General features: G+C 47.7%; 2 protein-coding genes across 3 annotated transcripts in view; both read left to right on the top strand.

Annotated features, from left to right (window-relative positions):
- The window catches only part of LOC128840304 (uncharacterized), a 39,365-nt gene that overhangs the window by 9,279 nt on the left and 12,611 nt on the right, over window positions 1-17,475 (top strand). The window contains exons 3-4 of the mRNA XM_054034133.1: window positions 762-1,184; window positions 10,477-11,173. Of these exons, the coding sequence (XP_053890108.1) occupies window positions 762-1,184; window positions 10,477-11,173 (1,120 nt within the window). The remainder of the gene's footprint in view (window positions 1-761; window positions 1,185-10,476; window positions 11,174-17,475) is intronic.
- Window positions 76-16,405, top strand: LOC128840072 (RNA-binding protein 4B-like). Of its 2 annotated transcripts, XM_054033560.1 has the most exons (4): window positions 76-161; window positions 762-1,184; window positions 10,477-11,196; window positions 15,844-16,001. In XM_054033560.1, exons 2-3 carry the CDS (start codon window positions 773-775, stop codon window positions 11,187-11,189), a joined length of 1,125 nt encoding a protein of 374 aa, XP_053889535.1. In that variant the 5' UTR covers window positions 76-161; window positions 762-772; the 3' UTR covers window positions 11,190-11,196; window positions 15,844-16,001. The 2 variants fall into 2 exon arrangements, with proteins under 2 accessions (XP_053889535.1, XP_053889536.1); XM_054033561.1 differs by lacking the exon at window positions 10,477-11,196 and having other exon boundaries at window positions 15,844-16,405.

Here is a 17,475-nt window from a genome sequence, read left to right as displayed (position 1 = left end):
CGGCTCGCTGATAGCGACCGGAAACCAATAGGAGCGTGGCGTTGGGAGAATGGGGCGGGGGCAGACGAGGTCAATGGCAGGGCGGAGCGGGTACCAGGCTGCGCCATTTTGTTATCGTCATCGAGACAAGACCGTGGCCTGAGGAAGAGCTGTTGTTGTTGGTGAGAGACCGGCGTCTCAGTCCTCCACTTTCCCCCCGCAAATGGGACTGGGCAGGGATAGAACCTAGGGGTCCTGGCGCCTAGGCCTCCCCCGCACCAGTAGACCACGACCACCCCCTCCCAGACTTGGGAAAGAACCCCGGAGTCCTGGCTCCCAGCCCTCTTTCTATTTTAACCACTAGACCCCACCCCCTCCCAGAGCTGGGCTAGAATTCAGGAGGCCTAACGCCCAGGCTCCCTCCCACCCCCCCCCCGTTTTAACGACTGGACCCCCGACCCATTAGACCTTACTCTCTCCCAGAACTGGGCTAGAGTCCTGGGAATAACCACTCAATGATTGCAGATTACTTTATCTTAAGTTACAATTAAAGAATAACTAGCTGAATAAAAAGTGGCCCTCTTAAGTCTGACAATAGAATTTGAGAGCTGATATTTGAAAACAGGAGGTTTCTGTTAAATTAAATCTCGTTGCCTTTAAAAACAAGTCTTTCGGCATTGTGTTGCCTTATCCCCAGCTGATGTCTTTTGGCAAGGGACACTGGAAACTAAGTCAAACTCTTACTTGTGCTAGTGCCTCATCTTCAACTATTCCACCCACAGGCTCTGTTGAGATGGTGAAACTCTTCATTGGGAATCTGCCCCGGGAGGCAACGGAGCAAGAGATCCGATCGCTCTTTGAGCAGTACGGGAAGGTGCTGGAATGTGACATCATCAAAAACTATGGCTTTGTGCACATCGAAGACAAGACAGCGGCCGAAGATGCCATCCGTAACCTGCATCACCACAAGCTGCATGGTGTCTGCATCAACGTGGAAGCCAGCAAGAACAAGAGCAAGGCCTCCACCAAGCTGCATGTGGGCAACATCAGCACCACCTGCACTAACCTGGAGCTGCGGGCCAAGTTTGAAGAGTATGGCCCGGTAATCGAGTGTGACATAGTGAAGGACTATGCCTTTGTGCACATGGAGCGGGCTGAGGATGCGGTGGAGGCCATCAGGGGCCTAGACAACACAGAGTTCCAAGGTGAAACATGAACCAGGGCAAGTGCAGCCTTCACTAGGACTAGGTAGTGCCAGGTTCTGTCCAGAAGAGCAGGTCAGGTGGGAATGCAGGATGGCGAGGCTGTATCTCTGAGTGTGAAGCCAAGGTATGGGGAGGGTCTGTTCGAGATGTGAGCTCTCACTCCTGACATTAAGTGTTACAAGGTAACTGTGCGAGCCAGATTCTGTATTAGAGAGGCCACGAAAGACTTGTTTGAGTCTGTGCACTGTTCAACCAAGCTAACTCCATTATTCCTCAGAGGACTTTGCATTTGTTTCTTCTACCCTGAGTTGCTTACATCTTGTAGCATGTTTGGGCTGCTCATCCTAGATTTCACTGTAGTACCAGCCCCCTGTGTGGTTGGCATGGGAGGGGATGAGAAATTTACAGGAGGGGGAGGATAGGAGACTCCTGTGAGGTGCGGGGAGCGGATGGGAGACACCCTGTCTCTTGTTCCATCCCCTGTTCTGGGAGGGTCTCACTCCCCCCTCTCCCTCAGTTTCCCTCCTGTCTAGGGTTTCTCACATTGCTGAAAGAAGATGGAAATGTCGGGCCAGGTGGCAATGCCGGACTCAGTGTCGTCTGAGGAGTTAACATATTTTATAAAGTGGCATTATCCAGTTTTGTGGGGCCTTAAGTTTCCTGCTCAGTTACAGAGCATTGCAGTAGCATGCCTGGAGGCTTCGGCCCCATTGTGCTAGGCGCTGTGCAAATCCATAGCAAGACAGTCCCTGCCCCAAAAAGCTTACAGTCTAAGACAAGAGATAGCAGGAGGATACAGTACCGAGATGTGGAGAACACAAGGTAACAGTGAAACAAGCAGCTGCCCCAGCACGGCAGCCTCTTAACCATTCTTATGTCTTGTAGGCATCACAGCAGAGGATAGTCTAAAGGAGGACAATGCGGGTGGCTTTGTGGGTTTTGAATGGGGAGTTTCTTCTGTGCACCATCATAAACCTGTAAAGCAGCCCCAACTGAAGTCAGCATAGTACAGGGTCCTTTGGGTCTTCCCTTCCTCAGCTTGGTCACTGGCAGTGGAACCTGGAGGAAGTGAGTAGTTGAACCTGCCTTCCCTACCATCCCTGTAGCTGTTCCAGGGAAACAGGAAGAGCCAAACATGCTGAGCAGGATCTTTCTCTCCTGAAGGGGGAGGCTTTGTGTGTGTGTGTCAGTCCTTGCTTTCCCTGGTAGGCTCTGAACTTTACCTCACTCAGCTCTTGACTTCTGAGGCCAGCGACTGGAGAAACTTGGCTCCAGCATCGCCACAACAAAGTTGTAGGAGTGTGCAGTGGGGCTGAAGGAGTTTGGGCAGCAAGAGAACTGGGACCAAATCTCTCCTCTGAGGACGAGGAGAAAGATGGAAGTGATTTGCTTGGGGTGAGGGGATTGTCTTTCTTGATCCCCAGTCTTGCTAACTGAATTATTACCAGAAAAATCTCACCTTTCCCCATGAGTTGTCAGTTTTCCCTCACATTAAACGCTTGCATATGTGAAATGTAACTGCCTCAACACATGGAACAAGCTCCGCCATTGTCCTGCTTCTCTTATTGGTGGAATCAGCACCTCCATGTGGAACCATAGGGTTAAAAACCACATTTCAAGGTTGTATTTACTCCCCTTGTGCCCAGCAATCCTATGGTTAGTAAGATACAAGGCACATCAGTCTCCTTTACTACCAGTATTCATTCTGTTTGCTTTTGGACAATGAAAATAGACTAGCCCAACGTTTCTCAAATGCCACCACCAGGGGCTTTTTGTGTGGCCACCACAGCTTCCTGGGTGGTAATGGGGGGGCAGTGGTGTAACCAGGTAGAGGGAACAGGGGGAGCGATCCCAAAAAAAAGGCGCCACGCGCTGCGGTTCTTTTACTCACCTGGCGGCGCTTTTACTGATGGGGCAGTGCTCCGGGTCTTCGGCAGCACCTCGGCGGCGGGACCTTCACTTGCTCCGCGGGTCTTCGGCGGCATTTCAGCAGCGGGTCCTTCAGTGCCGCCGAAGACACCTGGAGCTAGTGAACGGCCCACTGCCGAAGTGCCGCTGAAGACCCAGAGCGCCGCCGGGTGAGTTAAAAATTAAAAGGCGCCAAGAAATTTAAAAGGCACCACTTGTGCTCAGTGGGAGAGCGGTGCTGCCCCGCTCCACCCCTAACTATGCTACTGATGGGGGGGTGCAAAGCATCGGCCCCTCCCTCCTTGTTGCTCCTGGCCCTGCACCACTTCTGGAGAGAGATGGGGCACAACGCTGCAGGAGCAAGGTGAGTTCTTGACCCACCTTGGGGGGAAGAGGTTTGTGTGGCAGGCTCCAGTGGCAGAACTTCAGGAGCCTGGCTATGTGGCCCCGGGCTCCAACCGCAGGGCAATAGGTACTGTCTCCCCTCCCTCCCCCTCTCTCTTCTCCTCCCTCCCCCCCCCCCCAGCTCTGGCCATGCTGCCTGGCCTCCAGCTGTGGGTTTTCAGCCTCCAGCCCCTGGTTCCATGGTTCCATGGCAGCAGGCACTGGCTCCCAGCTCTGGCCGTGGAGCTTCTGTCAGCCTCTCAACCCCAGTTCTGGCCTTGCGGTGGGGGTCGCTGGCCCCGGGCTCCAGCCATGCGGCCCTAGCCCCTGGTGCTGATCTCCTGCCCCAGCTGTACGGCACCAGGTGCTGACCCACAGCTCTATTTCCAGACTCAAGCCACATGGTGCTGGGAGCTGGACCCGGCTGCAGACCTCTGGCCACATAGCAGCGAGTGCTGACTCCTGGGCTCTGGCACACAGCTCTGGGCTCTGGCCATGCAGCAGCAGGCACTAACCGTGGGCACTGACCCACAGCTCCGGCCGCATGGCAGCGGGCTCCAATCCAAAAAACCCTACACATCCAAATCACTGTAATGTATATTTGCATCTGTGCATATTTAATTGCTTTTCCTAAAGTTCATTAAGTATTTTAGGGAAAAAAGGGTCAGTGTGGCCACCAGTAAGAGTTGGTGACCCCATTCTGAGGCCACCAAAAAACTTGTTGCAAGAACTCATGGATTAGCCTGTGTTAGTGCTACAGATGCTGGCCTGATCACTGAAATCAAGACCAAAATATTGGCTTAAATGGGACAGGAGCAAGCCCATCTGAGAGGAATGGCTGGCCTAGAGTTATGCTGTTATGGACAGTACCAGAGATTCTGAGTTCAAATGCTGGAGAAGCCCTTGAGGTGGAAGAGCAAACTATTGGACCTTGAATTTTAAGTCTTTAAATCAAGACTGGATGTCTTTCTAAAAGTTACGCTAGAGCTCAAACAGAACCTCTGGGCTTGATGCAGGGATGACTGGGTGAAGTTCTCTGGCCTGTGTTAGGCAGGAGATCAGGCTTGGTGGTCAGAATGGTCCCTTCAGGCCTTAATCTATGATGGTCAAATCCAAACACACTTTCCACTAAAATGTATTAGAAATGTTTCCTCTGGGGTTTTGTAAAGCTGTTTTTAGCCCAGCCAGAGTCCTTGGCTTGAGCTATCTGACGTTATTCTAATTCTGGGGTGGAATTATGCTGGTAGCCTTCTTTCTCGGGTAAGGTAGTAGTTAGGGGAGGGTTTATGAGTGAGGTTTTTAAAATAACAGCGAAGTCCTTCAAAAAGCAGAAGCATCTTCTCAATGCCACCTCCCTAGCAGCTGCTTTTGGGATTTTCAAGTTTAATGTGAGTTTTCCAAAAGGGCGGTCTTGTTCTGCACAGTGTCAGGTATGACATCAGTGAGTTCTCATTAGAACTTGAAGCTCCTCAAGGAAATATTTTGTGGAGTGAGGTTGGTAAGTGGGTAGCATTTGTGGAGTGGAAGTGGTGGTGGGAGGAATAGCATTTATTTGGAAAATATCATGTAACTTTCCTTGATTTTTGCACTGTCCTCCATTGTGACTTGACAAAAGATGGTGCTTGCTCTTTCTTGCTTCAGAGTAGAATGTCTTTGGTGCATAATTTGGTCTGAATTTATTGGGCTGGTCGAAGATGGGTCTGAAAGAGACACCTGTGGCATAGTAAGTGCCATGCAGTCAAGGGACATTTGCATGGCCTTCCTGGTACATGCATGGCTGCTTCTGTCTATGATCAAACAGCTTGGCTTTTGTGTCAATGAAAAACCAGAATTTCACACACACACCCTGGTGTTTTAAGAGGCTGTTTGAGGAACATATCCTCAGCTCATCTACCTCCAGCTTCTTCAGGCCTTTCCATGGCTATTAATTGCAATAGGGAATATTTACTTTGTAGGCATTAGGAAAAACTTCCTAATTTTCAGGGTAGTTAAGCACTGGAACAAATTACCTAGGGACATTGTGGAACCTCCATCATTGGAGGTTTTTAAGAACAGATATGGGGCACACCTATCAGGGATGGTGAGGTGATACTTAGTCCTGCTTCAGTACAGGGGGCTGGAGTAGATGTCCCATCTATGTCCTTTTGAGTCCTACATTTCTATTATTTCTATGAGAGAGTTTTTCTTTGCTGTCCTCTTTTCCCCCATGTGGCCTGTGGTATCCTGCCTCTTTTCTGGAAGGAAGGCCTCTCTTGTGTACTGCTAAAAGTCTCTAGCTGGCTGCCTACTTCCCTGACAAGCTGCCAGTAACTTCACAAAGCAATTGCCCCTTCTTCCTAGTGCTGCAGCCCACAGCTGGCCTGGCCAGCAGTTCACCCAGGGCTATCTTCTGCAGCTCCATTGGACTGTTCAGGGGCTTCTACCCATGAGCACAGGCTGTCAGCAGGCAAAGTGACATTGTCCAGACTGCCGGGGACAGAACCACCACGTCCTTGTAGGAGGGGGAGCATTCCACACCAAGGCCAGCAGGCTCAGGCAGAAGAATACCTGCTGCTGTCAAGCCCACCAGCCTATGGGTGTCCTCCAAGACCAGGGTCCCCCATCCCATTGTAGCCCTCCTAGTGACAGAGAAAAGCTTCACAATTTGAATCCCTAAAGGCTCCAACCAGAAGACTGGTAAAAGGAACCCAAAATGTATTAGATTTAAAACTGCATGATTCTTTCTAAACCATCTCATGATTTGGGGTGAGCCAGACTTTGCTTGTGCCTAGCAATACCGAAAGAGCAATAAACACGTAAAGCAGAATTGCCCATAGTGCTGATTCTCAACACCACTTACTAGAAGAAAACTCCACTGCATTTTGTCATGGAGCACAGGGTCTGATCTGTGCCAGCCTGATACCAGTTTCCTGGGAGTGACCCCTTTAATGTGCCAGGACCCACACAGTTCCACAGGGGCAAGCCTGTGGCTTCCAGGACTGAGACCAGGCTTTTTGCACTGCAGTCCTGCTTCTCTCCCTCTCTCTCTCTCTCTGCCTCCTTGCAGTGAATCTAGCCAATCCGGACTCCTACCGGAGGCTTGTACTGTAACCCTTCATGGCGCAATGCTTTCTGTGAGTATTCACAGCGACACAGGCAGCCTTTTCAAAACAAGCTAACCATCTGGTAGTCATCTGGCTACAGAATCTGAAAATTCTTGGATCAGCAAAGTGATGCAGAAGTTAAGCTATAGTCCATCCTGGCCGAGCCAATGCCATGATGAGCCAGCCAAGTTGCAATGGATTCCATTCCTCTCCCTCCCCTCAGGGCAGACCTTTAGAGCTCCAAAAGGGCAGCCCTTATTCCAGTCCCCTGGCATCTTGTTCTCCAGCTCCCTTCACATGTTGCTCCTGCAGGGGTTTCCTGCGGTTAGGTGATGGTTCTTCAGTTGTTGGGGAATCATTGTCTTGCTGGGCCCTCTTGATTTGGGTCAGTTTCAGCCAATTCTTTAATGACTCTTATTGTTCTACCCAGACAGCAAGGTGACACACACACACACACACCTCCTGTCTCCTCCACTGTTCCAGGAGCAGGGTTAATCCTTTTGCACCCACTGGGTAGCACAGCATCCCACTTCGTCATCCACTTGCATGAGCAAAGGAAGAGGGTGGACACTTATCTATGCTTGGTTGGTTTGAATCTCTCTGCAATTTCATAAGTGTCCCCTGGAATGTCTGTATTTAGCCTCTGCTGGTGCAGCGGTTAGAGACTTTCCTGTGTGAATTCCTCACTTACACAATTCTCTCCACCACCCCCTGCAAGTACATTCATAGGAACTTGGGCAGTAAATCTTATCACCTTTTCAGGCTTAATATGTTGGAGGCTTGGTCTGTTGGTAAGAGGTATTGTAGCTTAGCACCAAGCATATTACCTGAAAGAGGTGGTCGGTCTCCAATTGGTACTATAGTGTGTTCTTCCAAGTGTCCTGGGTGAGTAGTTCTCAACCTCTTCCAGATCAGAACCCTCTTCCCAGGCAGTAATGTGGGATGGTAGTATGGCTGTGACTCCCTGACACCTGTTGGCTATCCCCAGATTGAGAACCCTTTCTCTAGACACACCAGAATCTAACAGCCAGCATATACTGATGTGGATATCGGGCCACCAGAACCATTTTCATTCAAGTTCTTGGGCAGATCCATTCGGGCTGTTGGAGTGGCCCAGTACCAGGACACTGTGCTGGGAGCCAGGACACCTGGGTTCTATTTCCAGCTCCGCTGCGTGACCTGGGGCAAGTCCCTTCTCCTTTCTGTGCTACTTTCTCCCTCTGAATAATAGGAATACTGTTGAGGTGAAGTAACAGATAGAAAGCTCCATTGAAGAGTTAGACATTATTAAATTACCCAGGCCCCTTGATTCGTGGGACAGATGCCATTAGTAGTAACTTCATATTGTGATAGTGCCCAAGGACCCAATTGGGGTTGTGCTGGGTACTGTTCGATGGCTCTGCTGTACACATTAGAATATACTTGATTTCTCTGTCAGATAGAAATCCACATAATCTGAGAAGCTAATTTTGGCAGCCTGGTATTAGGAAGATAGATGTCTCCTTTCCCAAAAACAGTCTCTGAGAAGCCAGAGATGTGTTGGTGACATTCTCACGTTGTCTTCTCCAAATGGATAGCTTCTCATCAGCCATGATTTCATGATATGACCCACTTTCCCTGCTAGATGGCCAGCTCTGCTCAGCCTACTACACTCTATCTTTAGAAATTAAAAAGACCACCACAGTTATTTCTATTACAGTAGCACATAGAGATCCCTATTCAGATCATGGCCATATTTTGCTAGACATTGTACAAACACTGCGAGTCACAGTGTCTGCCCTGAATAGCCAAAAGGTGGAAAAGGAGGAAGGGACTTGCCTGGGGTCACCCAGCCGGTCAGTAGAAGAGCTGGGAACAGAGCTCAGGTCTCCTGATTGCCAGTCTGCCCACTAGACCCATAGTGCTTCCTTGTCACTATGATGGTAGTTCAGCTTCATAAAATTGCTGGAGTGTAGTTAGTCAAATGTTTATTTTTGAAAATCTTTTACATTCCTCAATGGTTAAGTGGCCACAAGGTGTCCAGATGCTGCTTTTTCTGGGTATTCTATGACTGGCCATCCAGACAAAAATCCACATTGAGATTTAACTGCCCCACAACTGAAAATTCAAAGGAGAACATATAGCTCTTATGATGAGTTCTCCAGCAGTAGAGGAGAGGGCTTTTAATTCTTAGTTCAGTTAACCTGTAAGAGTAGCTTTGTCTTCAAACAGCTGATCTGAGTTGTAAGCTAAGTGGGAGGCCAGATGGCATACGACTGCACCTGGAGCAGAATCCATTCCTCCCTGCCAGGCTGCGGTTCTTGACCTTCCCCAATTGCTGTCACGCTCTTTGCCTTGTGTCTCCCTTACTCTGAATCCAGTCTCCCATAAAGCCATTGGTACTGTGTTGCAAGTAGTGTTATCATGATTACCCTATCCTTGTTCGCTTTCGGAGGGTTTTATTTCTTCTGATACAACTTGCTGGTCCCAACACTGCATGCTGCCCTTGGCTACCATTATTCCAATCCACCTTGGGGAGCTGAGTAGGTGGCTTTTGCCCCACTCCTCTATCTGATATTACCTCTTGGAGAAGTTGGACTTTGAGCCCAGTTGTTTAGCCATGTTGACTGGGATTTTCAAAGGAGCTCAGAGGAGTTAGACTCTCAGCTGCCTTCTCCTTTAGCTAGGAACTGAGCATGTTGAAAATCCCAACCTCCTGGGTGCAGAAAGCAGCTGCTGACTCAACTGAGTTTTGTGCTTGTGGGGTCTGGCTGCTGAACTAGGCCAGTTGAGTGTAGAGATAATAGTATTGTTCAGTTTTCTCTGTTGCACGGGTTTCCTCTTGTTGGACCCTGTCGATGCTAGGAAGGGTTCAGGAGTGCAGCCTCTCCAAATAGAAAAGCTCCATATAAGCGACAATTGGCTTGACTATCTGAAAGCGCATTGCATAGAACTGAGGTTCTGCACAGCTGAAGCTGTAGCATACAGGCCTAGAAAGAGTGAGCTACTGCATGAGTTACAGTAATAGGCCACTTGTCCTTGTAAACTCTATGGGGGCGAGGGAAGGAGTACTCTCAAGAGTGTGTGAAAGCTAACTTAAGGTTCTGGAAACCCACTCTTAAGCCTGATATCGCCTATATTTACCTCCCTATCTCAAAAGGCAGAGACTGGATTAAAGAATTGTCTAGAGCCAAGCTATGAATTGCATAGTCACCTTGGGGAGCACTTAGCATGAGAGAAGATCCAGTGATTTCCCCAGGGTAGCAAGGATGGCCTAATAGGCCTCTGGCTTGGGACTTGGGAGCCTTGGGTTCAGTTCCTGGCTCATCCACAGACTCCTTGTGTGACCCTGGGAAAGTCACTTCATGTACCCTGTGCCTCAATCCCTATACAATGATGACACCACTTCCCTACCTTACAGTGGTGGTGTGAAGATGCTAATGCTTGTGAAGCGCTCAGACCCTACAGGGGCCATATAGGTCCCTAGATAGATAAGTAGCTGCTCACCAGTGTGAGGAAGGAGTTGACATTCTGGTCTTGGAGCAGACTTGGGTCCGGATCAAGATAGGAACTACGGAAATGTGTAACTTTAAGCACATGAATAGCAGGGCTAAAGGTTCACATCTGTCAAGAAGCTATCTGGATCAGGGCCTAAGTATCTTCCTGAAACAGGCCTTAATGCCACTCGATTGTTACTTTTCAGGAGAGGTTTGCTTTTTATTCATGGCATGATTCTTACTGTAAAACCATTAACCTTGGCCAATCGGGATTCCTTCCCATTGTGAGTGCTGCGGAAGGTTGTGGAAAGGCTAGGTTTTGATTGGCTGCTGAGGGAACGAGATGTTTGAGTTACTTGGTTCTTGCACACTGCAAATCTTGCGGTTTTCCATGTGGAGTCAGTTTATTATAGCAACCATTCTTGCGTCTGTTTCTTAAAGGCAAGCGGATGCGCGTGCAGTTGTCCACCAGTCGGCTTCGGACGATACCTGGGATGGGAGACAAGAGCGGCTGCTATCGGTGCGGGAAAGAAGGGCACTGGTCTAAAGAGTGTCCGGTAGATCGCACGGGGCAAGTGCCTGACTTTACCGAAACCTATAATGAGCAGTACGGAGCGGTGCGCACTCCCTACCCCGCGGGCTATGGGGAGACCATGTATTACGATGATGGGTATGGAGCAATGGTCGACTACTACAAAAGATATCGCGTGAGGCCCTATGCTACGGCATCTGCATACGACGCCTATGCAGAGCAAACAATGGCCCAGTATTCACAGTATGCGCAATACTCCCAAGTACAAACCACAGCCATGGCCGCCACCACAGCCATGGCCGCCACCACAGCCATGGCCAATCGCCTCACTACTACCCTAGACCCTTATGATAGAGCGCTGCTGCCAACCCCGGGAGCAGCAGCAGCAGCAGTAGCTGCAGCTGCAACTGCCGCTGCAGCAGCCGCATCCTCCACCTATTACACCCGGGATAGAAGCCCCCTGCGTCGCACGGCAACCGCGGCCACCACCGTCGGAGAGGCGTACGGTTATGAACGTTGTCAGCTGTCTCCAGTCTCGTCGGTCGCTCGGGCCTCCCTCTACGACGTTCAGCGGTTCGAGCGGGAGTCGTATGCGGACAGGGCGCGGTACTCTGCGTTTTGAGTCGGAGGTGAGAGCTTTGTGAGTGGCAGGACATATGTGCTGCAGGAGTATAAATTTGGCTTGATGCACAGTAAGATTTACCAGGGTTTCCACGAGCATCTGTCAGTGATCTACCAACATTAGCCCAGTGAAAGCATATTGTTAGTGTTGCTTGGAAAAGCCTGACACCTTTACCACATTAATGGAGGACTTGCACTTCAGTGAACTGCCTATACCATAAAGCAGCCAGAACAAGGTGCATTCACATGGGACGGGCATGGAGTCTTTTAGAATAATCCCTTTTGCCAGTGTTGAGTGAGCCCAGCTCTTTTGTCCTGTCCTAAATCATTCATCATGTTTTTGAATGAAGATGATTTGAGATAGGCAGGATGCACTCAGACAGTTGGTATGGGGTCAGTGTCAACCTTGCTTTGCTATTTTAGCACACGGTCTAAATCTGGACTTTAAAGCAACTCCAGATTTAAAGCTATATTTATCCGTCTCTTACTAGAATGGCTCTAGGTCAGTAAGGAATATGTCACTGTTTCCCCTGTTGGAAAGCTGACAAGATCCATATCTCCATGCTGGATTTGAAGTGTTGTCTATGTGCCTTTTTTTATGGGCCTTGAAATCACCCAGCAATTTATTCTTAAGAAGAGGATAGAATTATTTTTTGCATACTTATTTCTACCATGGAAATGCTGCTAACCTTTCAGCATACTCTAAAATGGCAGAGATTTTGATCTTCCTGTTTAAGGGCCTTATAAAATAGCACTTAGGGGAAATAGACTCTTTCTTTTTTTTTTTTTTTTTTTTTTTCCCTGTCCCTGAACAACATTTGAAACTACAGTGTCAGTCAGATTTGGCCCCAACACTTCTTAATTTTAAAACAAGCCTTTGCAATTCTCCATTGCTTGAAATCTTTAAATCAGGGTTATAAATCTTTCTAAAAGCCACACTTCAGCTCAACTGAAACTTATTGAACATGATCCAGGCATGATAGGATGAAATTCTCTGGCCTGTTGTACAGGAGGCCTGATTAAGCCTGACTACAGGAGGTCCTTTGTGGCATGAAAACCTGTAAAATGCTAGGGTCAGTAGAGATGTTTGTTATTTTAAAAGTCCAGTAAGATTTATGAAAGAAATCTTTCCCTACGTTGTTTGCAGCATCCGAGAGCCAGTAGATACAGACTAAACAAAGTCTAGTTAACCAGTCTGTTTTCATTGTTTCAGTGAAATGCAACAAGAGTAAACTCCAATTTTTAAAAAATCTGTCTGCTTTAATCTTAAAAGTACATTTCACATGGACAGGAACTTCTGTATTGCCGACTCTCACAACTGTATCACAAGTCTCACAATAGTTGGTGTTAAAGCCCCAGCAGTCATGTGATTGTGTGAGAATCTGCTTACTTAAGTTGTTAGGCCTTGTGGTTGCAAAGCAAAGCTTTAAAACATGAAGCAAGTTCACCCTGGCACCAACTGTAACTCAGGAGTTTTCTCAGGGTTTTCGTCTTGTCCTGTTCCAAGTAACTCAAACACCAGGATTCCTGCTTCTCTTGGGATATTAGCCCTCAGGTTTTCACCTGCTATTTCCTTTAACTCCATCCTGTTATTCCTGACTAATTCCCCTTTGTGTAACTCTGAACCATCTCTCGCCCCCATTGCCACCACAGCCTTCATATATTCTGCTGACACTCGGTGCTGTCCAGGACCCTTCCAATGCCATGGACACACTGGTGGTGGTTCTTCCCACAAGTGCATAGCTATGCTGTCCATCCTGACCATGTCTTCATAAATTAGCCTCTGTGGCCTGACCTGTTGCCCTGCTCCAAACTCCTGGCTTGGGGTTGCAGGTTTTAGGGGTCTGTTTCCCAAGCCCTGCTCATCTTCTCCTGTCTCCCCTGCCCCTCCCATGCTCCTGGCTTCTTTTAACCTTCACTCTTTACCCCTACATTTGGGTGCAGTGGCAGAAATCACAAATGAAAAGAAAATTCTGGGAGCTTTCTGCTGCCTTTTCTGTCATCCTAGTCCCATTCCTTATGTCTCCCCAAACCAGGTCCTGCTCAACAGGTGACTTGATTACAGTGTATAAGTGTCTTCATGTGGAGAAAATCCTGGCTACTAATGGGCTTTTACATCTAGCAGGGACAGTCAGAACAAGAACCAATGGCTGAGAGTTAAATCCAGAGAAAGTCAAATTAGAAATAAGGCACAAGTTTTACACAGTGAGGTTGATTTAACCATTGGAATAAACTCCCAAGGGAAGTGGTGTATTTTCCATTTCATGAAGCCTCCAGTCCAGCCTGACTGTCTTCTGGAAAGTGCTTTACTCAAACACAACGTATTGGGCTCAAAGTTGGGGAACTGAGTGACATTCTCTCACCTGTGTTATACAGGAGTGGCAGCACATATACTAATGGTCCCGTCTGGCTTTACATTTATAAATCATCATCATACATGGGCTTTCAAGTTTGTGAGACTGCTAGAATGCACATGCTGCTCTAGAATATCAAGAGCCTTCTAAAAACATACCTTTGATTCAGTTCCCTCAGGTTTTAGCAGTGATAAGAGCAGATAGTTCGTGCTGCGTTGTTTTAGCTTGAAGGAATCTTGAGTACAGCAGAGCAAAATAACTCACATTAATGTGGACAACTGTGTTCAACCAGTGGAGTGCCTGAATCAACAAATACATTTTGCCTCTGACATGAGCTCTTATACCAGCTTCACCTCTCTGTCTTGTAAAAGCCCATGAAGTATTCCACAGGTGGAGTGGTGGGAATTTGGCTGTGAATGCAGTTTGTTAATGCACTAGCTCTGTAACCTGTCAGTATGTGCTGGATGTGCAAAACTGGGTATTGTCCAAGATTGTGGTAGGTGGTAGGAGGAGTGACACTTGGAAGGCAATGAAACCCCAAAGCAGTGATTAGCTAAAACTTTAACTCCTTCATTCTGTTTGATAACCTTCTACTCAGCACTCTGGCTGCCAAGTCATTGCAAGAGCAAAGGGCCTCCCAAAATGCCATTGGCTCCTGTTGTCAGCAGAATATACGTGATAGTAGCTAGTGGCCCTAGTTAAGCCAGACAGTGAACCGCGTGCTTAAAACTGAGCTCATGCTGTGAGTCAGTGGAACTTAAGCATGTGCTTTGCTGAATGGGGATGGATGTAAGCACATGCTTTGCTGAATGGGAACCAGAGTGAGAGCACAGAACAGACTTCACTTAGCATTAAAATTAAACTCCAGGGACTTCAAAGTCATCTTGGGCTAACTTGTACCTGCTGCTGAATATTTTCACTAAGTGCTGCACAGTCAGAAGTAGATGTAGCTCCATTGGCTTCTGCGGGTGAAACCTGTGGCAGCGGCAGTGTGGTCTAGACTAGAGAAAAGTGCAGCATTGGGAGGCAGGCAGGCCCGAGTTCTAATCTTGTGTCTAACTCTGAGGTCTAGTCTACAAGGATACAATTGGGGAGTTAAAACTAATTAACTGAAAGTGTGAGGTAAAAGCACATCAAACCCCTATGTGGACACTCTCATTCAGAATTGAAGTGTCTTTAGTTGGCTGTGGTGAGGGTTAAGCTACAGCAAACTAAGGGTTTGTCTACATGGGGACACGTGAGAAAATTGTGAATTAGCTTTTAAAGTGGATTAATTAAACTGCATTAAATCCTTGTGTGGACATTCTTATTCAGAACTACAGTGGCCTCAGTTCAGTTTAGTTTAATTAACTTTGGAGTGAATTAAGCTAACCAAAGTAAGGCTATTTTAATTCTGAACAAGAGCATCCACACAGGGACTTAATGCAGTTTAATCCACTTAAAATTCACACGGTTAGTTAATTCATCTTCACTTTCCAGAGTGTCCCTACGTAACAAGCTTTGAGTCATTTCACTATTGTCGTCTTACCACCCAGGGGCTGTTGTGGAGATTCGTCAATTACTATAAAGCTAAAGTGTTAGTAATTTGGCCCAGTCAGCCTAGTGTTATGGTAGCTCGTAGAAGCCCCAATTAAGATCAAAGTGCCACTGTTCTTAGTGCTCCGCAGACAAAGAGAGTCCCTGCCCTGAAGAGCTTGCAGTCTAAATAGGTTGGGAGGAGGACCAGATGTGCAGAGAGGCCCAGGTGTGTCAGCAGTTCAATGGCGGAGCCAGGAATAGAAACCAGGAGTTCTACAGGCTCCTCCTCACCCAGAGAGGGGAAGAGAGCACTGGTCTCCTTATTCTCAGTCTAGTTCCCAATCAACTGGACCACGCTTCATGTCTCGTGTTAGGCAAAGTGCTCCTTTGGTTTTTGAGCTACCTTGCGGTGAAGTTGAGCTAACTCCCATGGAGATTTAGCACTATCTACACTAGAAAGTTGCATCAATTTTCACTTAAGGCGTGATTTTTAAACTGGTTGACCGAAACTAGTGCAAGAAAGACAAGTGGGTGGGCTTTAAACCAGGCTTATTTCATTTCAGTGTAAATTGGTTATGGACGTGGTTATTGTATGGTTTAAAGTACTTCAGAATAGGAGCATCCACCCAGGGCTTTGCACCAGTTTAAAGCTAACTTTAAACCAGCATGGCTTGTGTGTGTGGACAGTGCAAGGGCTTGGGGTGGGCTTGAGATCTCTGGGCTTTTTGCCACCGTGGCTACTTCTGACATAAGCCTTTGAAACTGTATTGTGCTTTCTTTCAGGTAGCGTATTCTCGGGCGGACCCTCGGGCTCCCATTACACGGGAAAGTTTGTCCTACTTCCCCCACCGTCCCGCTGCCTGCGACGGGTATTGGCTGCCTCTAGTGTGTTTATTTTTAATGGAGGTTCTTGTGTTTCAGTAAAGTTGTGACCCGCTGTATCTTTTTTTTCCTTAATTTTTCAGTCCTTGAGCACTTCACCACACTTGCAAGCATAGTTCCTTTCTTCCCGTAACTCCACATTGGCCCTGTCTGGGCTCAGGTTCTGCATGGGTTGGGGTGGGGATTCACTGTCTTCCAGGTAACTTGCTCATAGAGTTCATGCCATTATTTCCTTTCTCTTCTCAACGTTGTGGATGGAGAATCCCAAGTCTCCTCTTTATTTATTTGTTGTTGTCATCTTGGGAGTTGATCTGAATCCCAGTTCAAACCCACATCCTCTGAGACTAGACTGTGGCTGAGGTGTTTCCAAAGCAGCTAGTGCTTGCATAGAAGCTTATCTGTTAGAATCTGGTGTGGAGTTTTGACCACGGCTTTTCCAGCAAAATAAAAATTTCCAACAGAGGGCCCTGGCTGTTCCTTCTTTCAGGAAAAAAACCTTAGCCCCCGATGAGTTCATCTCCTACCCCCAGCAGGGCCCAGAGCATTTGTGTCTGCTGCAACCTCATTGTTCAGCTTGAACAGTAGAGGTTTATGCTTCGAGGCCAAGCTCTTCACTTCAATCTGTGCAGGGGCCTGATCCAGTCATGCAGGAGCTGGCTTGAGGAAGTGGAATTGTACTAGAGTAACTGCGGGAGGCTCAAGCAGCCCTAGTGAGAGACAGTCCCTGCCCCAAAGAGCTCTCAGCTAGTGAGAATATATTTTTATATATATATTTCAAAGCGCATCTTAGCCTCTGAGTCAAGCCATAATGGGAAGCTGCAAATGCCTGAGGAATGGGTGATAACCTCATAGAGAGGGGTGGGGAGAGAAGATTAGGTTAAATAAGGCGTTTATGAGGAAATGGTAGGGAAGAATGGAGTGGAGAATAATACTAAAGATATTACTAAGACCACTTTGTACATCTATTTTAGGTACGAATAGGCCCCTCTTACCATAGTGTCTGCGCATCTCACTCTCTTTTAATGAAGTTATCGTTACATCCCAGCAGGCAGGGCAGTGCTATTGTCCCCATGTTACAGTGGAAGAAACTGAGGCAGAACGAGCTTTATGCAACTTTCCCAAGGTGAGTCTGCGGTGGAGCAGCAAATTGAATGTAGGTCTGAGACCCCAGCTGCTGCCTGAACCACTGGACTATCCTTCCCAAAGCAGAGAGCTGCCCACTTCTGAAATTCTGTGTTTAGTTTTGATCATTTCATACATTAAGCCTTAAGATGTCTTTCTAAAGGATATGCTATAGTTCAGATAGAAGGGAGGTGCCTGATTCAGGTATCTCTGGCTGAGATTTTCTGGCCTGTTACAGACTTGAGGATCCAGTGGTCCCTTCTGACCTCAAACTGTATGAATCCAACTGGCTTTAGAGATGGGGGACAAGAATGGAGGGGGAAATCTCGTCTTAAGAAAGATTGAAAAGACTGCGGTTGTTCATCTTTAGAGAGGAGACAGTCTGGAACCTGATGAAAGACGACGCACTGG

This window comes from Malaclemys terrapin, chromosome 7 (genome assembly GCF_027887155.1).
Source record: "Malaclemys terrapin pileata isolate rMalTer1 chromosome 7, rMalTer1.hap1, whole genome shotgun sequence".
NCBI classification, from domain to species: domain Eukaryota; kingdom Metazoa; phylum Chordata; order Testudines; family Emydidae; genus Malaclemys; species Malaclemys terrapin.
This window is presented reverse-complemented; position numbering and strand designations above follow the sequence as displayed.